General features: G+C 53.7%; 2 protein-coding genes across 3 annotated transcripts in view; both read left to right on the forward strand.

Annotated features, from left to right (window-relative positions):
• Nucleotides 1-22,023, forward strand: part of SLC6A17 (solute carrier family 6 member 17) — a 36,553-nt gene extending 14,530 nt beyond the window's left edge. For both annotated transcript variants that reach the window (XM_071450315.1, XM_071450316.1), the window contains 10 exons: nt 3,708-3,865; nt 5,955-6,081; nt 8,072-8,253; nt 9,333-9,443; nt 10,977-11,218; nt 12,027-12,219; nt 12,947-13,139; nt 13,453-13,612; nt 14,386-14,548; nt 16,673-22,023. In XM_071450315.1, the coding sequence (XP_071306416.1) occupies nt 3,708-3,865; nt 5,955-6,081; nt 8,072-8,253; nt 9,333-9,443; nt 10,977-11,218; nt 12,027-12,219; nt 12,947-13,139; nt 13,453-13,612; nt 14,386-14,548; nt 16,673-17,041 (1,898 nt within the window). In that variant the 3' untranslated portion in view covers nt 17,042-22,023. The remainder of the gene's footprint in view (nt 1-3,707; nt 3,866-5,954; nt 6,082-8,071; nt 8,254-9,332; nt 9,444-10,976; nt 11,219-12,026; nt 12,220-12,946; nt 13,140-13,452; nt 13,613-14,385; nt 14,549-16,672) is intronic.
• LOC139601146 (uncharacterized) lies at nt 17,533-22,023 on the forward strand. The gene is made up of 4 exons (XM_071449926.1): nt 17,533-17,592; nt 18,949-18,997; nt 20,173-21,063; nt 21,532-22,023. Exons 1-4 carry the CDS (start codon nt 17,533-17,535, stop codon nt 21,555-21,557), a joined length of 1,026 nt encoding a protein of 341 aa, XP_071306027.1. The 3' UTR covers nt 21,558-22,023.
• Nucleotides 22,024-24,852: the final 2,829 nt, after the last annotated feature.

Here is a 24,852-nt window from a genome sequence, read left to right on the forward strand (position 1 = left end):
GAGATCCCTCAGTCACTGAACAATTGGAAAACAATGGTGTGGCCAGCTGAAGGTGATCCCCTTTTGATGGAACAACACCCTCTGCTTGCAGACAGGCCCAAGGGGCAGAGCAGACCCTACAGCTTGGCAGAAGGGGCCCAAAGAGGAGTTTTTAGGGTTTAAAATGTAACACAGTGTGGTAATGTAATGATTCTTATAGGCTGTATGGAAATGCTATAGGATTTGTATCTTGGACTAGATTGGTCAGTGAGAATCAGAATATTCAACACAGAAGAAGATTTATTGTATTGTAATGGGAACCTCGCTCTCTTAACTCTTACCTCTTGTCTCAGCTCTTGCCCTTTTACTCTCTTACCCCTTTTGCTCTCTTACCCCTTTTACTCTCTCACCCTCTCATCCTCTCTCCCCCTCTCTTCTCTCAGTCCTGCTCCAGCTGTGGCTGGCAGCTCCCAGCAGGGCCCTGCACCCAGGCCCTTTGCAATAACCCCCAGTTCCACGGCCTGGATTCAGAGATCTCTGCTCTCCCTCCGTCCCGGCCGTGCCATCCCCCGACGCTCCGACATTTGGGAGGAATGGACAGACAGACAGACAGACAGAGCTTTCCTGGCGCTCTGAGCAGCTCCAGGATGCGGCTGCTTTCCCTGCTGCTCTCCCAGCAGGTGTGTGCGGGGGAGAGCGGCTGCGTGCGGCTGCCAGGATGGGCTGCAGCCAAATCCCCAGGACTCGGCGTGCCGGGAGCCAGCAGGGGCTGGCAGCTCTGCCCGGGCTGCTGCTCACCTTCCCAGGCAGGACAGCAAGAAAATGCCCCGTGCTGGACAGATTTGCATCTGAATCTGTCTCATGTCCACCTAAGTGTAGGGTGAGATAGCCAGGAGAGTGTTGCAGAGATGGGATGCTCGTGGTCCTTCCTGAATTTCCCTGAGCCCCAGCTCTGCTTTCTGCCTCTCCTTTTACCCTCCCACTCACCCTGGGTTGCTGCACCTCAATATCGCTGGTCAGGGGTCTATGTACAAATCACAAATGGGATGGGACTGTTAGGAACTGCCTTGAGCTGTTTTATTTTCCAGCATCAGTCTCATTCCATGGTTATGACAATGGAAAGATGGTTATGACAATGGGAAGATGCCACCAGCTCCCATCCCAGGCAGCAGAACAAGAACTCAATGTTACAATTCACTTTAAAAGTTTTTTGTCCAATCACACAAAGCAAAAGCACATTGACAGCTGTTCTATCCAACCACTATAAGCACAGGTACCTTTGGTTAAACAATGCTTGCTTATTTCCAATACAATACCTGCTTGTAAGTATTACAACACAATGCAGAGAGCTCCATGATTAAGCTTCAAACTTCCTAATATCTCACTAGATAAACTTCTCTGTAGCTTAGGGAGTTATTCTAGACAAGTGTTAATGCACAAACCATTGTTCTATTTGTCTTTGCTTTTCTACTTCTTATATAATTTTTCTGCTGACCAATCCCATGGCTGCTGCTTAGCTCCAATCCCAGTTCTGCTGTCTCTGAGGCCTTTTGCAGCTTTCCCAAACCCCTCTGATTTTGTGGATTCCCACACTCAATTTCTCTCCCTATCCCCATTTTTAACTCACCATCCCCACCCATGCTGGGTCTGATCCTCTTTGCAGAGTCCCTGCTTGGAGCAGCACCCCCTGCCCTGCTCCTGCCTGGCCTGGGGAGTGGTGTGGGACCGTGCTCACAGGGGTCCAAGGGTGAGGGAAGAGACGAGGAACTGAAACCATGTTTCAGAAGGCTGATTTATTATTTTATGATATATATTACATTAAAACTATACTAAAAGAATAGAAGAAAGGATTTCCTCAGAAGGCTGGCTAAGAATAGAAAAAGAAGGAATGATAACAAAGGCTTGTGGCTCGGACAGAGAGTCTGAGCCAGCTGACTGTGATTGGCCATGAATTAGAAACAACCACATGAGCCCAATCCCAGATGCACCTGTTGCATTCCACAGCAGCAGATAACCATTGGTTACATTTTGTTCCTGAGGCCTCTCAGCTTCTCAGGAGGAAAAATCCTAAGGAAAGGATTTTCCATCAAAGATGTCTGTGACAGTGGTGGCTGTCACTGGAGTGTCAATCCAGGCGGCAATTTCAGTTGTCTTTGGACCTTCTGCTACCCTGCAGGAGCCAGGCACATTCTCCTGAGCCCATTCCTGAGCTCCTGGTAGGAGCTGGAGCTGTTCCTCAGGCAGGAGCTGCAGCGTGAGTCATCGCATCCCTTATGGTCATCGCTTCTGCTCCGGGAAGCACCAGCTCCTCTCCAGCCCCAGAACTCAGACAGACATTAACTGAGTTTTAATCTGAGTTGTTTCCACTCTTTGGCCATGCAGGGTGGCACCTGGCACGGGGATGCTGCTGCTGGCAATGTGGGATGTCCAGGGGGATGTGCTGGGACAGGGGGAGCAGGATGGCTCCATGAACGTGGCTGTGTCCCCAGGGCTCTGCTCATGGAGGTGGCTCCTTGCACATGGTGTCTAGGTTAGGAAAGCCAGGTGTCTGCTAAGGAAGGCAGGAGCCTCCCCTGAAATGGAAAATGTAAACCCCCTCCCTCTGAATTGCTATAAATTTGAAATTAAGAGGCTCTCAAGCAAAAAGTATGGGGGCAGGAAATAACAGTTCTTTATTGGGGAAGAAAATTAGAAAGAAAAAATAAACAATGGAGTAAACTAAAACAACACAGAGTCAGAACCCAGCCTGACACCCTGTGGATCGGGGTGCTGGCAGCAGAACCATTGGAATTGTGGCTCAGCCCTCCTGCAGTGTCAGGGCTGGTTCTGCTGGAGCAGGGATCCTGGAGAAAGGTGCAGTCTCTGCCTCTGAAGATCCAGGGGCAGAGGCAGCTGCTGTTCCTCTGGCAATGCAGGACAGCAGACGCTGCTCCTCTGGCAATGCACTGGGCAAAGGCTGCTGTGCTGTCCCAAACCTCAGATTGTACCCAGGTAGGAATGCTTGGCTCCTCCCCTGGGCGGAGCATCTCCCCATGGGATGATGGGATTGGATCAGCCCTGCAGGGACACTCAGCGGCCATGGACAGCAGAGATCTCCTGGAGGGAGGATTGGCTGTGGGAGAGATAAAGAAAACTGCCCCATGACCAGCAGAGAACTGCCCCAGCTCTGACAGATGGGGATAGAACACACATTGCCTTGCAATCCAGGACACATTGGAGATTTGTCTGTGTGCATTCAGGGAGTTCTTGGGGTCAATCCTGCATGATCCACACTGGCAGGGAATGCCACAGCCTTTGCTGCCACACATGTGTTTGCTCCTCTCCACAGCTTCTGCTCTGGCCAAGCTCTGATCTGCATTCCTGGATCACAAAACCATGGAAACGTTTAGGTTGGAAAAGCTCTCTGAGATCATCGAGTCCAAACATGAACCCAGCACAAGGCCACCACCAGCCCATGTCCCCACCTGGCACACCCCCATGGTTTTTAAAGCCTTGCAGGGATGGGGATTGCCCTGCTGCCCTGCACAGCCTGTTCCAGTGCCTGACCATCCTTCCATGAAGAAATTTGTCCCAATATCCAATCTCAGCCTCCCCTGGTACAACTTGAGGCTGTTTGCAAATGAAGTGATGGACCGGGCAAAGCCTGCCCCAGCTCTGCCCTGCTTGTCCATCTGTCCTCGGAGCAGGGAGATCTGGAATGACCTTTCTGTCTTTCTGTCCCCTTCCAGGTGCCTACCTGGTCCCTTACCTGGTCCTGCTCATCATCATCGGGCTGCCCCTGTTCTTCCTGGAGCTGGCCGTGGGGCAGCGCATCCGCCGGGGCAGCATCGGCGTCTGGAATTACATCTGCCCCCGCCTGGGGGGCATCGGCTACGCCAGCTGCCTGGTGAGCACAGCCTGGGACCTCCAGGGCCACCCTGGGGACCTCCAGGGCCACCCTGGGAACCTCCAGCCCCTCCCTGGGAACATCCAGGGCCACCCTGGGAACATCCAGGGCCACCCTGGGAACCTCCAGCCTCTCCCTGGGGACCCTCCAGGGCCACCCCAGGGACCCTCCAGGGCCACTCTGGGGACCCTCCAGTCTCACCCCGGGACCCTCCAGCCCCAGGCACCCTCCAGCCTCAGCCCAGGGACTCTGCAGCCCCATGCCAGCAACCCTCCAGCCTCACACTGGGGTCCTTCCAGCCCTGGGGATCCTCCAGGATCACCCTGGGGACCCTCAAAGGCCACCCTGGGGACCCTCCAGGGCCACACTGGGGACCCTCCAGCCTCGGGGACCCTCCAGCCCCACCCCAGGGATGCTGCAGCCTCACCCTGGGACCCTCCAGGGCCACCCCAGGGACCCTCCAGCCCTGGGGACCCTCCAGCCCTGCCCCTGGGACCCTCCAGGGCCACCCTGGGGACCCTCCAGCCTTGGAGACCCTCCAGCTTCACCCTGGGGACCCTTCAGGGCCACCCTGGGGACCCTCCAACCTCACCTGGGGACCCTCCAGCCCTTCCCCGGGACCCTCCAGCCCCGGGGACCCTCCAACCTCACCCCAGGGACCTTCCAGCCTCTCACTGGGGACCCCCAGCCCTGCCCCAAGAACCCTCCAGGGCCACCCTGGGGACCCTCCAGCCTCACTCCGGGGACCCTCAAAGGCCATCCTGGCACCCTCCAGCCCCGGGGACCCTCCAGCCCCACCCTGGGGACCCCTCCAGGGCCATCCCGGGGTCTGCAGGGTGAGGCAAACCTCGAGGAGCCTCAGGGTATAGGAATGTGCCCCTTGCTGACAGAGTGACAAAACCATCCTTTGTCTCCTTAAAAAGGAAAGAAGCCCAGAAGTTTCTCTCCTTGATTAAGTGAAAAGCCACCTCATAGGACCTTGAGGGACTTCACCTCAAACTTAGGGATAGCCAATTGGACAGGAGCTAAAAAGCCTCACCTAATCAATTTACTAGAAGAAGAAGAGAACAAAGAAACTAATCGCTTTTGTGAGGTGTTTTACCAGGAGCAAGGACCTCTTGCACCTGGCTCGGTTTTTCTCTGTTTGTTATTTTGCCTTTTATTAAACCTTTTTGTATCCAACACTACCACAGAAGCCATCCTGCTGATATGATGCCTTCTAAGGTAGCTGAGCTATCTTGGGTGTGTTATAGACCTCCAAGAGCTCATGAGACCTGGCTCAAAGAATCTCCTGTAACACCAGGGGGAGGTTGAAGAAGTCAAGAGGTGTTTTTGCTGCTCCACCCATGGCTAGGGGCTGGTTTGGGAATGCTCCCACCCCTGATCCCAGCAGCCCCAGAGGTTCCCTGGGCACATTTCAGTGCCCTGTGGTGTCCGTCTGTCTGTCTGTCTCTGCCCCACACGGGCAGGGTGGTTCTTGGGCTGCCCGCGTTTCAAAGGACGAGTCTGGACTCTTCAGCTTTTCGATCTTCAGATTGTTTATTGTTTCTTATCTACGGAATTTTCTGTCTGCCCAACAGAGGTCTGATCTGCAAGGCAGCCCAGGGCACTCTGCCCACCCACGGGGCGGTCATGTCTTTTTATACTAAAATCTACGTACATGATATTTACCTTTATTTTCCAATACTTTTCACCCATGTTAGCAAGTGCACCCTCACCATAAACCAATCCCCAAGTGCCAACATCACCACAGGAGATGGAAGACAAGAAGAAGAAAGAAGAAGGACGAGACACGCCCTGATCCCTCCATCTTGTCTCCATAACCCCCCTGTACCAAAAACCTTAAAGTTTATATTTCACCCTATAAATGTGTCCCTTTTACACCCTTCACTCTAAAGTGATTCTCATGTCCTCAAACTGCTGTCACTTCTGTGGATGGATCAAAATCAAGCCACCAAACACTCCTGGCAACATTCCAGGATTTCCAAGACCCCCAAGGGTTCTCCTGGCAACTCTGGACATCCGGAGTGATGTGCTGAGTTCCCACACTGTGGTTTGATGCTGTGTCCTCCTCCTTCCTCCCTTCCAGGTCTGTTTTTTTGTCGGTCTCTATTACAACGTCATCATCGGCTGGAGCATCTTTTACTTCTTCAAGTCCTTCCAGTACCCCCTGCCCTGGAGCGAGTGCCCCATCGTGAGGAACGGCTCGGTGGCTGGTGAGGCACAGGGGGCTGGGCTGGGAGGGGGCAGGGACCGGGGAAGGGGGGCTCTGGGACCCTGTGGGACCCTGTGGGACACTGCACCACCCCCAGCACAAGGTGGGACCTCAGCAGCTGGAGGCTCCTCTCTGGCACAGCTGCCCCGACCATGTGAAAACTTCCCCTTGGGTTGGATGAGTGTCTCCAGTGTTCTCTGTCCCCCCTGAGGGGATTTGATGCCAGTTGGGGAATCCAGAATGGGATTTGATGCCACTTTGGGAATCCAGAGTCTCTACTGATGGGATTTGATACCAGTTTGGCAATCCAGAATGGGATTTGATACCAGTTTGGGAATCCACAAACCCCACTGATGGGATTTGATGTCACTTTGGGAATCCAGAGTCTCCACTGATGGGGTTTGATGCCAGTTTGGGAATCCAGAATGGGATTTGATGCCAGTTTGGGAATCCAGGGTCCCCACTGATGGGATTTGATGCCAGTTTGGGAATCCAGAATGGGATTTGATGCCACTTTTGGAATTCAGAATCCCGAATCCCCACTGATGGGATTTGATACCAGTTTGGGAATCCACAAACCCCACTGATGGGATTTGATGTCACTTTGGGAATCCAGAGTCCCCACTGATGGGATTTGATGCCAGTTTGGGAATCCAGAATGGGAGTTGATACCACTTTGTCAACCCAGAGTCCCAACTGATGGGATTCGATGCCAGTTTGGGAATCCAGAGTCCGAATCCCCACTGATAGGATTTGATATGACTTTGGGAATCCAGAATGGTATTTGATGCCAGTTTGGGAATCCAGGGTCCCCACTGATGGGATTTGATGCCAGTTTGGGAATCCAGAGCCCCCACTGATGGGATTTGATGGCAGTTTGGCAATCCAGAGTCCCCACTGATGGGATTTGGTGCCAGTTTGGGAATCCAGAATGGGATTTGATACTAGTTTGAGAATCCAGAGTCTCCACTGATGGGATTTGATGCCAGTTTGGGAATGCAGGGTCCCCACTGATGGGATTTGATGGCAGTTTGGGAATCCAGAATGGGATTTGATGCCAGTTTGGCAATCCAGAGTCCCCACTGATGGGATTTGATGGCAGTTTGGCAATCCAGAGTCCCCACTGATGGGATTTGATACCAGTTTGGGAATCCAGAATGGGATTTCATGGCAGTTTGTCAATCCAGAGTCCCCACTGATGGGATTTCCAGGCTGCCTCAGTGCTTGAGGCCAGGCTCTGACCCAGGACCGTGGGAGGGAGGCAGAGGGAATCAGGCAGGGGCTGCTCCACTGCCTGCCTGAGACATGGATGGGGCTAATGGTGTTTTATAACATCTGAACATCAGCTTGGGGCTCTCTGAGAGGTGTTATAGCAAATGAAAATGTCTCTCCCCATATTTAACATCTCATTTTCACCCGGCAGTAGTTTTATGTCCTGTCTCTTCTTTTCCCTGCTAAGAACGAGCCCCATAATTTCTGCCCCTCAGTTTCCAGAGGTGTCTCCCTTCCCTGGCTGCCTCCAGCAGGTCTCTGTGACCATGTTCACAGGGGTCTGAGGATGAGGGAAGAGACGAGGATCTGACTCCATGTTTCAGCAGGCTTGATTTATTATTTTATGATATATATTATATTAAAACTATACTAAAAGAATGGAAGAAAGGATTTCATCAGAAGGCTGGCTAAGAATAGAATAGCAAACAAGAATGATAACAAAGGTTTGTGGCTCGACTCTCTGTCTGAGCCAGCTGGGCTGTGATTGGCCATTAATTAGAAACAACCCCATGAGCCCAATCCCAGATGCACCTGTTGCATTCCACAGCAGCAGATAACCATTGTTTGCATTTTGTTCCTGAGGCCTCTCAGCTTCTCAGGAGGAAAAATCCCAAGGAAAGGATTTTTCATCAAAGATGTCTGACAGGTCTGTGACATTTGGCCAGCCCAGGAGACAGTGGATGCCTCTCCTCTCATGCTCTCCTGCCTCTCTCCTGCAGTTGTGGAGACAGAATGTGAGAGGAGCTCAGCCACCACCTACTTCTGGTACCGGGAGACCCTGGACATCTCCAACTCCATCTCTGAGAGCGGGGGGCTCAACTGGAAGATGACCCTGTGTCTGCTGGTGGCCTGGAGCCTTGTTGGCTTGGCCATGATCAAAGGCATCCAGTCCTCAGGGAAGGTGGGTGTTGGTGGCCGCCTGAGCCTGGCTGGGCTCTGTCCTGGGAGCAGGAACCTGCTGGACACACTGTCCTGTGTCCCATTTCCAGAGGAATGCTGTGTCCCCTGGGATGGTCACACCCACCCCACAGCTGGGGTCGCCTCTGGAGGGATCCAGAATAAGATCAAAAGAGGGTTTAGGGAAGAGGTTTGGTTCAACTGCAGCCAGGCCTTGGTCACACCAGCACAGAGAATCCCCCCGAGCTCCAGCACTCACACAATCCATTAGGTTGGAAAAGGCCTTTGAGGCCATCAAGTCCAACCTGTGGCCCAACACCACCCTGTCAGCCAGACCATGGCACTGAGAGCCACATCCAGCCTTTCATTAAACACCACTGGGGATGGTGGCTCCAGCAGCTCCCTGGGCAGCCCCTTCTGATGCCCAGTCACTCCTTCTGGGAAGATCTTCTTCCTAATGCCCAGCCTAATGCTCCCTTGGTGCAGCTTGAGGCTGTTTCCTCTTGTCTTGTCCTGGGAGCAGAGCCTGTCCCCCCTGGCTGTGCCCCCTGTCAGGGAGCTGCAGAGAGTGATGGGGTCACCCCTGAGCCTCCTCTTCTCCAGGCTGAGCTCCCTCAGCCCCCCTTGTGTTCCAGACCCCTCTCCAGCCTTGTTGCCCTTCTCTGGACACGCTCCAGCACCTCAACACCTTTCCTAAACTGGGGGGCTCAGAACTGGACACAGCACTCGAGGTGCTGCCCAAGCGGTGCTGAGCACAGGGGAACAATCCCTGCCCTGCTCCTGCTGGCCACACCATTCCTGAGCCAGGCCAGGAGCATTATTGCCCACCTGGGCACACTGCTGGCTCATGTCCAGCCTGCTGTCCACCAGTGTCCCCAGGTCCCTTTGTGCCTGGGCACTGCCCAGCCACCTGCACCATCCTGCCCCGAGGGGTCCCACAGTTCATCCCTGGGATCCAGCCCCATCCTGGGGAGGGAGCCGCTCCCTTCTCCCCCCTGTGAGCTGTCCATGGGCGGGGTGGGAGGGTGGCTGGGCCCAGGGGGCAGGAATTGAGGCTGTGTGTGTTCATCCCTCCTGCTCCAGGTGATGTACTTCAGCTCCCTCTTCCCCTACCTGGTGCTTGTTTGCTTCTTGGTGCGGGGGCTGCTGCTGCGTGGGGCAGTGGATGGGATCATGCACATGTTCACACCCAAGGTGAGAGTTCCAACCCCATCAGGGTTCCCCTCCTGGCTTTTCATGCCCTATTTTCCCTTATTCTCTTATTATTCCTCTTATTTTCCTCCCCACCCCAAAAATCAAAGTACCAGCCCCAAACTTGGGGACCGTGATAGATCATCAGGGTGTGGAGTGGCTCCCAAAATTCAGGATGTGGCCAAGACAGCCACGAGCCTCACAAACTCACCACCCTCAACCACCCAGATGCCAGGCTGGGGGGCACAGAGGTGCCCAAGGGAATGTATGAATACAAAGATTTAATGGAGAGATGCTGGCTGGAAGAAAAACCTCCGTTGGTGGTATGCACTCATTAATTAAGCAGCTAATTAATTAATTAAGCAGAGATGTAGATGAATCAGCTCAGCCGGCGAGGCTGTTAGAAGACATTAATTGTGGTTCCTTGATGAATGATGCTGGGAGGTCTCCAGGCTGCAGCTCTGGCTCCTGGGAGAGGGGGAATGTGGCTGGGGGGGAGCAGCAGATAAAACACCCCCAGCCAGGATGTTTGATTTCAGTGCTCCAGGAGCTCTGGGAGCAGGAGATGGCCAGGGGAGGATGGAGACACATCCCTGGGCGTGGGGTGGTGCCCTGGGCTGGGGGGACACGGGCTGGGGAGCTGCACTGAGAGATGGGTCAGGTCAAACCTTGTCCTGACCTCTGCGTGCCTCAGTTTCCCTCTCTGTGTGAATGAGGAGTATTGCCAGCCAGGGGCTGTGTACAAATCACAAATGGGATGGGACTGTTAGGAACTGCCTTGAGCTGTTTTATTTTCCAGCATCAGTCTCATTCCATGGTTATGACAATGGGAAGATGCCACCAGCTCCTATCCCAGCAGCAGACCAAGAACTCAATGTTACAATTCACTTTATAAGTATTTGACCAATCCCACAAAGCAAAAGCACATTGACAGTATTTATATCTGTATAGTATATATTCTATATTGACAGCTGTTCTATCCAACCACTATAAGCACACATACCTTTGGTTAAAACGGTGCTTGCTTATTTCAAACACAATACCTGTTTGTAAGCCTTAAAACACAATGCACAGAGCTCCATGATTAAGCTTCAAACTTCCTAATATCTCGCTAGATAAACTTTTCTGTAGCTTAGGGAGTTATTCTAGACAAGCATTAATACACAGACCATTGTTCTATTTGTCTTTGCTTTTCTACTTCTTACATAATTTTTCTGCTGACCAATCTCATGGCTGCTGCTTAGCTCCAATCCCAGTTCTGCTGTCTCTGAGGCCTTTTGCAGCTTTCCCAAACCCCTCTGATTTTGTGCATTCCCACAATGAGAAGGACCTGTGAGTGCTGGGTAAAGCCAGACCTGAGCACGGCAGATCATGGAATCACAGAGTGGTTTGGGTTGGAAGGAGCCTTAGAGATCATTTCCTTCCACCACCCCACCAAAGCAGCCACAGCTGCCCCAAAACCAGCTCAGCCCTTTTAATGTCACTCTGGGATGGGCTGTGGGGCCACCTAACTCCTTCTTCTGTCTTCTCTCCAAGCTGGACAAGATGCTGGACCCCCAGGTGTGGCGTGAAGCAGCCACGCAGGTTTTCTTCGCCCTGGGCCTGGGTTTTGGGGGCGTCATTGCCTTCTCCAGCTACAACAAGCAGGACAACAACTGCCACTTCGATGCCACCCTCGTCTCCTTCATCAACTTCTTCACGTCTGTGCTGGCCACCCTGGTTGTGTTTGCTGTGCTGGGCTTCAAGGCCAACATCATGAACGAGAAATGCGTGGTGGAGTAAGATTTGCTTTGTCTCTGTTTGGGGTGGGCAGGTCTTTGCTGCTGCCAGTTGTGGTGGGTCTGGAGCTGGATGATCCTGGGGTTTGGTGGGCCCTGATGGGCAGGAGCTGCATTTCCAGGGATGCACCTCTGTAGCTGAGGGAGTTGGACATTCAGCTCCTCCAAGCTAAAATCCAGCCCCAAGATGGGCTCTTAATCTGCAGCTGGGGTGTGAATCCAGCGTGTCTCAGGTGCCCTGCATCACCTGAGAGGTTCTGCTCTAATAAAGCCTCTCTGATTTGGCCTTATCATAAAGCAGAGCACTAGGGCTCAGGAGCTCAGTCCCTGGGTAGGGACCGGGTGCCCGCAGCTCTCTCACTCATGCCAAGGCCATGGGGCTGCCATCTAGCAAGCATGGTGATATCAGCTCTATAGTGATTGCAAGCTCTCAGGATTTCAGCTCTGCTTGCTGGGTAGTGGTGCCCTGGGCTGGAGGCTGCAGCAGACGGAGAGAGAGGAGAAGGAGAAGGCGCAGGCTGTTCCACGGAGATGGCTTTATTTGGGGAGGTCCATGAAGGGTCTCTGCTCTTCTTCTTTCTCCCCTAATGGGGTACAGTATGCTTCTTTTATAGGGTTGGAAAGGATCCAAGCTTGACCAATGGGTAAGGGGTTAACATGACATTGCCTTATAGGGTTACAGAGATAGGTTAAGGGTGGAGGACAGGGAAACAGAAATTTTCTTTTGCTGTTTCAGCATTCCTCTTGTTCATATTCTCCATGGTGCTTTTCCTAAATCTATGGGGTTTACTACACTGCTCTCCCTTAGGAACGCTGAGAAGATCTTGGGCTACCTGAACACCAATGTGCTGAGCCACGACCTCATCCCACCGCACGTGAACTTCTCCCACCTCACTGCCAAGGACTACAACGAGATGTACAGGGTGATCATGACGGTGAAGGAGGGGCACTTCAAAGAGCTGGGCCTGGACGCCTGCCTGCTGGAGGATGAACTCAACAAGGTACCTGGTGGCACTCCTGGAGGGACCAGCAGGTCACTGTGACTGTGTTCACAGGGGTCCCAGGATGAGGGAAGAGACGAGGATCTGACTCCATGTTTCAGAAGGCTGATTTATTATTTTATGATATATATTACATTAAAACTATACTAAAAGAATGGAAGGAAGGATTTCATCAGAAGGCTGGCTAAGAATAGAATAGGAAAGAATGATAACAAAGGTTTGTGGCTCGGCTCTCTGTCTGAGCCAGCTGTGGCTGTGATTGGCCATTAATTAGAAACAACCCCATGAGCCCAATCCCAGATGTACCTGTTGCATTCCACAGCAGCAGATAACCATTGGTTACATTTTGTTCCTGAGGCCTCTCAGCTTCTCAGGAAGAAAAATCCTAAGGAAAGGCTTTTTCATAAAAGATGTCTGTGACAGGTCACCCTCCCCATTGCCTCTCCCTGTGTCAATCCTGGGCACATGGATCTGGAAAAACAACTTTAGAGACCCTCCAGGGATGGAGAATCCAAGTCCCTGTGGTTTTACCCAGCACACAGGGGTCCTCCTGGGGTGGGAGAAGCTCTGTCCAGTACAGGTTGAGCAGGGTCATCACCAGCTCATCTCCAGTACCAGAGTGGGATTTTCCTGAAGAGGGTTTGGTGAGGGAGACCTGAGAGGGGCTCAAAGTCTGTGTCCCTGACAAGTTTCTTCTCATATTTTTGTCCTCTCCCCACCTCAACAGTCGGTGCAAGGGACTGGCCTGGCCTTCATTGCCTTCACAGAAGCCATGACCCACTTCCCTGCCTCGCCCTTCTGGTCTGTCATGTTCTTCCTGATGCTGATCAACCTGGGCTTGGGGAGCATGATTGGGACCATGTCAGGCATCACCACGCCCATCATCGACACCTTCAAGGTGCGCAAGGAAGTGTTCACAGGTGAGGCCTCTTCTCCTGCAACCTCCTTGGGAAGGGGTGGGAGGTCCCCATTGCCTTGAGGAGTCACTCCAGAAGAGTGTGGACATGGTGGGAGGTGAACTGGGCCATGCCCATGCAGGGACTGGACCTTCTGGAGGTCCTGGTGTCTCTCAGGGCCCTCTGCTGACCATGCTCATGCAGAGAATGGACCTTCTGGAGATCCTGGTGTCCCTCTGGAGGCTCTGCTGACCATGCCCATGCAGGGAATGGACCTTCTGGAGGCAGTGGTGTCCCTCAGGAGGCTCTGCTGACCAGGCCTGTTTGCTCCCCACAGTCGGTTGCTGCATCTTCGCCTTCGTAGTGGGGCTGATCTTTGTGCAGCGTTCTGGAAACTACTTTGTCACCATGTTTGACGATTACTCAGCCACGCTGCCGCTCACCGTCGTGGTCATCCTGGAGAACATCGCTGTGGCCTGGATTTACGGCACCAAGAAGTAAGGAATTTCTACAGAGAAGGAGTAACTGTGGTGTAACTCCTGACTACAAACCCTCCTTTCACCTCTTGGCTTTTTCTCCAGGAGCAAATGCTCCAAGGGCAGTTATAGAGGCAGGAGTTTGGTTCACTTTGATCCTCCTGCCTTGCCCTGGTGTAACACAGTCCCTTCTCGTGGGTTTCTCCTCTTGGTTGTGATGATCTGTTCCTTGTGATGACCCTTTTTTCTGAGGTTTCCAGGTCCTCCTGGAAGGGGAGGCTGTTCTCCTTGTTCAGAAGCTGTCCAGAGCAAAGGCAGCTCTGGATAACACTCAGATGGTCTTGTCCTGTGCAGTTTTCCACAGGTTCTTCAGGCTTGAGGGGTGCTGAGATGGTCAGCTGGGTTCTTCAGGCTGTACCTTGTGCATCAGCAGGGTTCCTGGGAGGTTGTTTCTCACTCAGAGATGGAGGATGTTGTGGATGCCCTGGAGGGGCTTCTCCTAAGTTACACCCCATTGGCTCCTTCCCCTGTTCCTATGCCTTAACACAGGTGTTGTGAGGCTCTCCCTCCCCTTTCCCTCATTGGGTCTCACCTGATACTGCCTGGAGACCAAGGTCAGCTGGAAGGCCCGTGGGGGAGAGAGAGCTGGATGCTCCGGGGAGAGCGTGTGTCTGAGATGAATTAAACATCTATGGATATTATGCAAAAACCTTTTTTCCTTCTTTACCCTGGACTTTACTAGCAGCAATTCAAGCTGCAACAGGATGTCACGATTCCGTGTCTTTCCTCGGCAGGTTCATGCAGGAGCTGACAGAAATGCTGGGATTCCGGCCCTACCAGTTCTACTACTACGCCTGGAAGTACGTGTCCCCCATCTGCATGGCCGTGCTCATGACTGCCAGCATCATCCAGCTGGGAGTGAGCCCCCCGGGCTACAGCGCCTGGATCAGAGAGGAGGTGGGCACAGCTCCCTTCCCCACCCTGCCCCAGTCTCGGGTTTTGGTTGTTAATTGCTGCCCTGAGATGTGCAGGGTGTCTCTGTTTCAGCCCACATGTCTGAAGAACGAGTCAGAGCTCTTCAATTTTTGGGCTTGAGGTTGTCTATTAATTCTTAGCTATAAAATTTTCTTTCTGCTCAGCAGGGCAGCCACAGGCACTCTGACCACCCTCAGGGCAGTGTTGTCCTTTTATACTACAAACTACATATAACATATTTACACTTAATTCCCAATACCCATCACCTGTGTTAGACAGTGCACTTCTACTCTAAACCAATCCCAAAGTGCCAACATCACTGCAGAAAATGGAGACCAAGAAGAAAAAGAAGAAAGGCTGGACATGCCCAAGTTCCTCAATCTTATCCCCATAGCCCCCATACCAAAAATTCCTAAAATCTACATTTTCACCCTGTGATAATTTTATTATTATACTATTCTAACCTCTGTGACGTTCAGATCCTCATACAAAGCTGGTAACTTGCTCCAGGGGTCACAATCAAATCCCCAGGTGCCCTGGGCTGTGTGCCAGGGTCTCTGAGCCCCTGGCAGGGTCCTGGCAGCTCTGGACACCCAGAGGGATAGGGATGCACTGAGTTCTGACACCCCAGCACAGCAGGGGCAGCTCAGAGCTGCAGAGTGCTCTGTTCATCCCAGCTCTGCTCATTCCTCCTTCCTCTCCTGCTGGGTGACATTCCCACCCTCTCATCCTCTGGGAGTGGTTTGTTCATGCTGCCCACATATCTCCAGCCAGCTCTGCCTGTGGGCTGAAGTTTGTGTTGATTTTAGTTGGCTCCCCCAGCTCCACACTGTGCCTGTGTGGGGATCCTTCCCTTTGACCTGAGCCCACCTTCATGTGGTGTCCCTGGGTCTGGCAGGGGGCAGGAGGAGCTGTCTGGTGTTTCAGAGATGTTGTACCTTGTTGGGAAGGATGAAAGTTTGAGAAGAAAGTCTCACAGACATGTGTGCTTAGCAGAAAGATTTTTAAATGTAGAATCTGCAGAAGGAATAGAGATGGAAGCAAGTTTTGATATAGAAGGAAAGAATGGCTGAGCCAGTCTCACTGGATAACCAAGGAGGCAAAGGGTGTGTTAGTTAAAAGGGGTTTTTATGACTTAGAGCAAAGGATAAACCCACCCCAAACAAGAAGATGTTTTTACCAAGCAGAAAGAGAGCACAGGCAAACAAGGCAGCAAATGGTGCAAGTAGAAAAAAGGTCTCAGAATTTTCCACTGCAAGAAAACTGAAAAACAACTTCTAGCTTAACCTGTAATGTACTAACTTTGAGTGATTGGAGAACAGTAACATGAACATGGTAATTATAGTAGTTATGATAGGCTATAGGTAATAGTTAAGGTATAGATTGGTTCTGCTGTATTAAGATTCTCAGCAAAGAAAAGTAAATAATGCATTGTGACCAAAAGAAAAGTATAGAATGCATTGTAATCAAAAGAAAAGTCTATAATGCATTGTAACCAAAACCAAAGGGTCTCCAGGCCTGCCTGCAGCTGGAGCTGACAGCTGTGGGCACAGCTCTATCACCCACAACCCTGCACTGCTGTGACATCTTGGATGGAATAAACTGCATTTGGAAGAGCTGCCTGGATCCCACATGCCTCATTCAGGCTCTTACAATACCTGGTCGTGACCGTGTTCACAGGGGTCTGAGGATGAGGGAAGAGATGAGGATCTGACTCCATGTTTCAGCAGGCTTGATTTATTATTTTATGATATATATTACATTAAAACTATACTAAAAGAATAGAAGAAAGGATTTCATCAGAAGGCTGGCTAAGAATAGAAAAAGAAAGAATGATAACAAAGGTTTGTGGCTCGGACAGAGAGTCTGAGCCAGCTGACTGTGATTGGCCATTAATTAGAAACAACCACATGAGACCAATCCCAGATGCACCTGTTGCATTCCACAGCAGCAGATAACCATTGGTTACATTTTGTTCCTGAGGCCTCTCAGCTTCTCAGGAGGAAAATCCTAAGGAAAGGATTTTCCATAAAAGATGTCTGTGACACCTGGTGGGCATCACTGCTGCAGCAGCAGCCCTGAGTCATTAACATCTGTCTCTTCCAGGCTGCTGAAAAGTTCCTGTTCTACCCAACCTGGGCCATGGCCATCCTCATCTCCCTGATCATCCTGGCATCCCTCCCCCTGCCCCTGGTCTTCATCCTCCGGCAGTTCCACCTGGTGTCGGACGGCTCCAACGCCCTCTCCGTCACCTACAAGAAGGGTCGGATGATGAAGGACATCTCCAACCTGGAGGACAACGACGAGACCCGCTTCATCCTGAGCAAGGTGCCCAGCGAGACGCCGTCCCCCATGCCCACGCACCGCTCCTACCTGGGCCCCGGCAGCAGCTCCCCCCTGGAGATGAGCGCGGCTCCCAACGGACGCTACGGCAGCGGGTACCTGCTGGCCAGCACCCCCGAGTCTGAGCTGTGATGGTGGCCTGCCCACCCACCCCCACCGGGAGAGGAGGGCACTGGGGAGTGGATGCTGGCTGTCCAGAAAACAGGAAAATTAATTATTAAGGGTGAAGAAGAATTAATGACTAAGATGAAGAAGAAACCCCCTCTTAAAATCGTAAGCAAAGCAGCCATTTCTGAGGTGACGTCGGGAAGAAGGGATTGCAGGAGGGGCAGGACTCCTCTGACAACCCTCGGTGGAAAGGCTGGACCCCTGGACTCACCTCCAGGGAAGGCAAGAGGAGCAAGAGATGCTGCAATACCTTTCCAAGAGTTGTTCTCGTGCAGCTCAAATCCGAAGCAAAGAATCTCTCTTTTCTAAGCAGCTGATGGTTGGAACAAGGACCTGGCAGCAGGTGGGAAGCCAATCACACTTCCTCCTGTCACCCAGAGCTCTTCCCTCCCTGTCTGTTGTCCTTTAGCCGGGAGGAGTCATGGCCTTATTCCAACGAGCACAATTAATCATCGATGTTCATAGCACAAGAAGGTGCTGTTGTTGTCACCATCGTTGTTGTTGTTGTATCTCCTGTAGGTTTTTATAGCTGTGGACACACCCAAATAACCCCCCAAATTCTGACCAGGGTTGGCAGGGAGCAGCGTGGGGCTGGCTGTGATGTTGGGGTGTGTGAGACAGGGCAGGGTGAATCCCTGGAATCTTTGTTGCCACCAGCACAGGGACGGTGGCTGGGAGTTCTTTGGAGATGTCACAGCCATGGGATGGAGTAGCTGGGATGCTCCATGGGTTGGTGGTGAGGGTGCTGAGTGGCAGGAGGACCCCTGAAGTGACAGTGGTTTGGGGGTGTGAGCCTGTGTGGGGTCTGGGTGGGGTTGGTGTGGTGGGGTCAGGAGGGCTCTCCTGGAATTACTCCTGACGTGTGGGATGCTCTGCTGAACCAAAACCCCTGGCATGGTGACCATCTCCTCTCACTCCTCTCTTTAGATGTCCCAGAGGGACAAGCAGAGGAGCTGTGGGACATCCAGCCCTACCACACTCCTGGTTTAGCTCTCAGGAAACCACCCCTGACTTCCCTCCTTGTCCCCGTGCCGAGGTGAGCTGGGCACTGGCTCTCTCTGGACGCGCCTCCTCATTTCTCCTCGTGTCCCCTCCGAGCCTGGGGTTTGGCTTTGCCTCCTGTCACACCCCCAGGAGCTCAGCAGCCTTTGCATGGGGGTGACAGCTCTTGGGGACCACAGGCATCCGAGGGGCAGCAGCTCCTGGGAGCCAGTGCCAGGTCCCCAGGAGCTCTTGGTCCAGCCTGGGGAGCCCTTGTGAGAGTCCAGGGGCCTCTATTGTGCCCATCCATGGTTTGGGGTGATCTGACTGATGTGACCTTATGTTGTTTCTCCCTGGGCTGTTTGGAAAGGGTGGGATCTTCCAGCTCTGAGTCCTGCTGGGACCGAGGGTCATTTTCCTGAATCCTACCTGTAACCAAGCACTTTGCCAAGGGTGTCAGGTGGCATTGTCCCCCTTTTCCCTGGGGATGTGGAAGCAGCACACTCTCTCCCCCCTGTTGCCTCCAAAGGCTGGGGAGTGCCTCCCCTGATCCTGCTGGGCTGAGGTTGTGCACGAAGAGCTTTGAGGCTGCTCTGAAGGCCACGTTTGTGGATGCTGGTTCATGAGCCCTTCTCTCCTCTGCTTTCCTGCCAATTGCTTTTCTTTCACCTTGGTTCTCCTTTTGGCTGGAGGTGAAGGCAGGAAGCTGCTGGTCCATTCACCACACCCTTGACTCTCAGCATCCCTGGGGCCAGCAGGTTCCCACAGTGACATCTCCTGTGGGTGTGATCCTTCATTCACAGCCTTCTCCATGGACTTGGCTGGTGACCTGGAGACTCTTCCAGGACAATTAGCTCAAGCCCTTCATTAACTGTTTTTCTGGGGGGAAGCTGGAGGAGTGGAATGAACCAAAGCAGCTCAGTGATGGTGCCAAGATCTGTGAGTCAGGATCAGCCACGTTCCTCCAGAAGTTCCCCCTTCCTCATCCCCTCCCATCTCTTTCTCCTTCCTCTGCCCATGCAGGAGGGACACAGAAATGTCCCCATGGCATCATCTCTGGAAGGGAGAACCCCAAATCTGGTGGCTTTTCCCCATCATTAGGCAACATTTCTTATGGAATCCATCCTCACTGACCAGCAGAACAGAGGATGAGTCAAATCCTTGCCCAGCATCACCTCCCCATCACCCCTGAGCCCGGGGGCCGGGTTCCCACCGTAGCTCCCATGGAGTTAATGGAGCAGGACACCTCCATAGCCACAGCACTCAGTCCCATGTGCTCCAGAGCACTCAGTCCCATGTGCTCCCATGGCAGGATGCTCCTTGAACCCCGGGGGGAAGGATCCAGCCCTCCCTCTCTCCCACCCCTGTTCCCAAACCAGCCAGGGAGGAGCTCGCTTTCCTCCCTTCTTGCAGCATCAATAAGAGGCAAAGTCAATAAGAAGGTAACAAAGAAGTTATATTATATATATATATAAAATATATACAGAGAGAGGAGATGGAATAATAACCTAGAGATTCTCTATTTCTATTGTATATTTATTCTGTAAATGTCACTGTAAATGCTGTTAAATGACAAATCATATTCCAAAGTGGCCCATGACCTATTTTCATTCCCAGTGCTGTACAGATCAATTCTCATTCTATAGCAGGGCATATTTTTACCTTTTTATTTCTTGTGTGTGCTGGGTGCACGTCCCCTCCTCCCCCCAGCCTGGGGCACCCTGGGCATCCAGCAGAGAGGAGGAGGAGGAGGAGGGACGCCCCCTTTACTTTTACCTGTGGAAATACTCGTGTTTTGTCGTGGCATTTGCTCGGTGTTAGACACGGGGTTTTGGGGTGGGCTGTGTGTGTGTGTGTGTTAGGTTTTAGGAGCTCCATGTTGGGTGTGTGTGTTTGTCCGTGGGGTGTGCGTGTCCGTGTGTGTGGCTGCCTTTAGGATTCACTTCTGGCCTGGACTCGCTCACTTTTGGGGCCTGTGTGGGGGTTTCTCCCTCCACACACCTCCTCGGGGTGCCAGGCTGTGCATTGGGCCGACCCCCGGTGGCTTTTAGCCCTAGAAATCACTTTTCCTCTTTTTCTGCACAGAGGCACAGGGAATAGCTGCTAGTTGTGAGCACAGGCACTTTTCAGTTTTCCTTCAGGCAGTGGGACAAAGAGGGGGGAGCCACTGCCCGTGTCCCTGTCCCCCCACATCAGCTCCTGGGTGGGTTCCCAGCCCAGATCCTGCTGCTCAGAGCAGTGTGGGGTCCCTGCTGCTGGGCAGGGCAGGAGGGGTCCAGACCCTGCTCCCTCTCTGTGGGGAGGGTGTGCAGTGCGTTCTGCAGGGGGCACAGAGGAGGTTGCTGGAGGGGCACGCCCTGGAAACAAACTGGAAACTGGAAAAACAAACTGGAAACTGGAAAAACAAACTGGAAACTGGAAAAACAAACTGGAAAAGGCAATTCTGGCCCTTGGGGGCTGGAAAAACGATGACATTGTGCTGCTGGAGATACAGGTCCAGCCTGTAGGGCTGGATTTGGGATGCTCTGTTCCCCAGCCTGTAGGGTTGGATTTGGGATGCTCTGTTCCCCCGCCTGTAGGGCTGGATTTGGGATGCTCTGTTCCCCAGGCTGTAGGGCTGGATTTGGGATGCTCTGTTCCCCAGCCTGTGGGGCTGGATTTGGGATGCTCTGTTCCCCAGGTTGTAGGGCTGGATTTGGGATGCTCTGTTCCCCAGGCTGTAGGGTTGGATTTGGGATGCTCTGTTCCCCAGCCTGTAGGGCTGGATTTGGGATGCTCTGTTCCCCCGCCTGTAGGGCTGGATTTGGGATGCTCTGTTCCCCAGCCTGTGGGGCTGGATTTGGGATGCTCTGTTCCCCAGCCTGTGGGGTTGGTTTTGGGATGCTCTGTTCCCCAGCCTGTGGGGCTGGATTTGGGATGCTCTGTTCCCCAGGCTGTGGGGTTGGATTTGGGATGCTCTGTTCCCCAGGCTGTAGGGCTGGATTTGGGATGCTCTGTTCCCCAGCCTGTGGGGCTGGATTTGGGATGCTCTGTTCCCCAGCCTGTGGGGCTGGATTTGGGATGCTCTGTTCCCCAGCCTGTGGGGTTGGATTTGGGATGCTCTGTTCCCCAGGCTGTAGGGTTGGATTTGGGATGCTCTGTTCCCCAGCCTGTGGGGTTGGATTTGGGATGCTCTGTTCCCCAGGCTGTAGGGTTGGATTTGGGATGCTCTGTTCCCCAGCCTGTGGGGTTGGATTTGGGATGCTCTGTTCCCCAGGCTGTAGGGTTGGATTTGGGATGCTCTGTTCCCCAGGCTGTAGGGTTGGATTTGGGATGCTCTGTTCCCCAGCCTGTGGGGTTGGATTTGGGATGCTCTGTTCCCCAGGCTGTGGGGTTGGATTTGGGATGCTCTGTTCCCCAGTCTGTAGGGCTGGATTTGGGGTGCTCTGTTCCCCAGTCTGTAGGGTTGGATTTGGGATGCTCTGTTCCCCAGCACTGCTCTCTGCTGCAGGGACCTTGACCCCAGTACAAGGCAGGGGCTTGTGGAGCTGGGTCCCCAGGCTGTCCCACGGCTCAGCCCCTCCAAAACAGCCCCTTCCTCACCTCTCAGCTCCTGCCCAGACCCTGACAGGTCACATTAATCCCCAGCACCTCCCAGGAGCAGCTCCCACTGCCTTCCAATGGTCCCCACCCTTCCCGAGCGTGGCAGGAGCGGGGCCGGCTGGCCTTGGTGGCCGGGAGGGACACGGCACAGCCACGGGGACACGCGGGATGCGGCTGCTTCCCCTGGGACAAGCACAACACCGGCGAAACCCTCGTGTACAGGTAAAGCACAGAGCTCTAGAGGCGCGTCCCTGTCCCCGGTAGCCGCTGTAGTTCCCACGTGTGCCGGGCGGGGCCGGGCAGCGCCGCCCGGGCTCCTCGGGCACCGGGAGAAACCCTGTAAGAGCTGTATCAGAGTCTGATTAAAAGTCTCTTCTTACCAAGTGTCTCCTCACCGAGTCTCCTCTGTGCCTCTCTTTCCTTTCTTGGGTGGGCTTTGGGGTCTTTTTAGGGTGGCAAAGACAGAAAGCAAAGGGCCCGTGGGGTGTTGAGTTCTGTCCTTCCCTGTCTGTCCCACTGTTGTCCTTCTGTCTCCCCTCATCCCTTCCTCCACCCAGCACCAGCCTCTGCACGGGCCTTGCTCAGATTGAGCTGTCTGTGAGTGCTTCAGGAGCCTGTGGTGGTTGTTTTCCATCCTGGGCCAGTTTAACCAGTACACCTCAGCTTTCCAGGGCACTGGGGCTGCTCTGCTCCTCTGCACGATGCCCTGCTCACAGTGCTGCTGGCTTGTCCTGAGTGCTGGAGAAGGACTTGGGCTTTCCAGCAATCCCAGATGACTTCAGCTGCTGGGAATTAGCTTATGTTAGCTGGGGAGCAGAGCTGCCCCTTCCCTTCCCTTCCCTTCCCTTCCCTTCCCTTCCCTTCCCTTCCCTTCCCTTCCCTTCCCTTCCCTTCCCTTCCCTTCCCTTCCCTTCCCTTCCCTTCCCTTCCCTTCCCTTCCCTTCCCTTCCCTTCCCTTCCCTTCCCTTCCCTTCCCTTCCCTTCCCTTCCCTTCCCTTCCCTTCCCTTCCCTCTCTGGTGGTTTCTTTGGCTTCTCCAGGGCTGCTTGAGGGAGGATGAGGAAAGAGGGGAGAGATCAGGAGAGATGGATCCAGAGGAGATTCCCACCCTGGGGATGGCACCACACATGGGGACACTGCCATGGCCACGAACCAAACCTGTCCCCATGCAGGGGCAGCTGTGGGGAGGCAGGGAGGGTCTTTTGGGCAGCACTGACACAACCAGAGCACACAGCCTCAAGCTGCACCAAGGGAAATAAAGGTTGGGTATCAGGAAAAAGTTTTTCACAGAAAGGGTGATAAAGTTCTGGAATATTCTGCCCAGGGAGGTGGTGGAGTCCCCATCCCTGGGGGTGTTTAACAAAGCCTGGATGTGGCTCTGGGTGCCAGGGTTGAGTTGAGGTGTTGGGGCTGGGTTGGGCTTGATGATCTTGAAGGTGATTCCAACCTGGTCATTCTGTGATTCTGTGATTTCTGTGATTCTGTGACTGGGGTAAGTGTCTGACACAGCTGGAGGAGCAGCACTGCCTAGGGAGGGCACAGAGGGTGGCACAGGGTTCTCCCTGTCCCAGAGGACATCCAGGACCCAGCTCTGGGGGTAAAATCCCCCAGGAGTGATGCCCAGGACAGTGGGGGCAGCTCTGACCCCAGCACAGCCCAGGGCTGGGGGAGCAGGGATGGAGATCCCAGCTCAGGGCAATGCCAGGAGCTCAGTGGGACACACGTGTGGTGTCACTGCTGTCCTGAACCAGCACAACTCAGCCCATCCTGTGCTCCCAGCGGCTGAGAGGGGCCAGGAAATCCCAGTGCCAGGGGCTTCCTGGAAACAGGTGAGAAAAACAAACTGGAAAAGGCAATTCTGGCCCTTGGGGGCTGGAAAAATGACAGAGAAATGGGCCCAAATGTGGAATTTAAGCCGAATACATTCTATTTTAAAAACCCCATAAATATTGAACTTCCTGTGACAGTGAGGGAGAGAGGTTTCAGAGCCTGCTGGGAGCTGCAGGATGTTGCTGTCAGATGTGGGGGTGGATTTTGGATGTCCCATCTCAAAACAGCTCTGGACCAGGCTCCGGGCTCGAGGTGGGTTCGGACACGAGGTGGAGCTGCTACAGCAGCATCTGCTGTGATTCCCGGGCACCTCGGGAAGGAAAAGCACGTCCCGATGCTTACAGACAGGGAAACCGAGGCACAGCCCCACCGCACCAACCGATCCGGCTCATTCCACAGCCAGAGCATCCCCAGCGCTGCCCGCACTCCAGCCCAGCCCCCGCCCGGCCCCAAGCCGCTTTTATGGAGCGAAATTGCATCAGCCAAGCCGAGGATGGAGCCAGATTCTCCCCAGACCCCGCCAGGCTCCGGCGCCCGTGTTCTGCCTGCCGGGGCTCCAGCGGAGCGCAGGACACGAGGTGGCACTGTGTGACATGAGAGAGCGAGGTGGCACTGTGGGACATGAGAGAGCGAGGTGGCACTGTGGGACATGGGAGAGCGAGGTGGCACTGTGGGACATGACAGAGCGAGGTGGCACTGTGGGACATGGGAGAGCGAGGTGGCACTGTGGGACATGACAGAGCGAGGTGGCACTGTGGGACATGGGAGAGTGATGTGGCACTGTGGGACATGAGAGAGCGAGGTGGCACTGTGGGACATGAGAGAGCGAGGTGGCACTGTGGGACATGACAGAGCGAGGTGGCACTGTGGGACATGGGAGAGCGAGGTGGCACTGTGGGACATGACAGAGCGGGGTGGCACTGTGGGACATGAGAGAGCGAGGTGGCACTGTGGGACATGAGAGAGCGAGGTGGCACTCACCGTGTGACAGAGCGAGGGACACAGAGCCGGGAATTCGGGGAGTGCTCCCCACTCGGGAATCAGGGCACCCTTCCAGGCTGAGCTCATCCCATGGAGGGATGGGGCTGCAAGCTCTGGCAGTGTAACTGCTGAAATGAGGAATTGTAGCTGAAAAATTCACCTGGCAGAGGCAGAGAGCAGAGGCAGAGCTTGTCCATGGCTTGTGGCAGCTTTTTTTGGGAAGCCCCAGCTCCAAGAGAGAGTCTAGAAAGGTTTCTTGGGGATCACAGCCTGGGGAGGGGAGTGCTTGGGTGCCACCACACACAGGTCACAGATGGATCTGTCCCATCAGAAGCACGAGGGCAGAGACCTTGTTTGGAGCATCCAGGGTTCCTGAGGACAACACATCTTTCATTAATGAGA

This window comes from Agelaius tricolor, unplaced genomic scaffold (genome assembly GCF_023055355.1).
Source record: "Agelaius tricolor isolate 1412-34295 unplaced genomic scaffold, bAgeTri1.0.p SCAF_30, whole genome shotgun sequence".
In the NCBI taxonomy this organism is placed as follows: Eukaryota; Metazoa; Chordata; class Aves; order Passeriformes; family Icteridae; genus Agelaius; species Agelaius tricolor.

Excerpts from the sequence above, each read along its gene's own strand:
- LOC139601146 (XM_071449926.1), top strand. The coding sequence starts at position 17,533 with ATGTTCATAGCACAAGAAGGTGCTGTTGTTGTCACCATCGTTGTTGTT. Across the intron at positions 17,593-18,948 it reads TTGTTGTTGTTGTATCTCCT|CTGGAGGAGTGGAATGAACC; the intron begins GTAGGTTTTTAT and ends TCTGGGGGGAAG. Across the intron at positions 21,064-21,531 it reads GGGATGCTCTGTTCCCCAGC|ACTGCTCTCTGCTGCAGGGA; the intron begins CTGTGGGGCTGG and ends CTGTTCCCCAGC.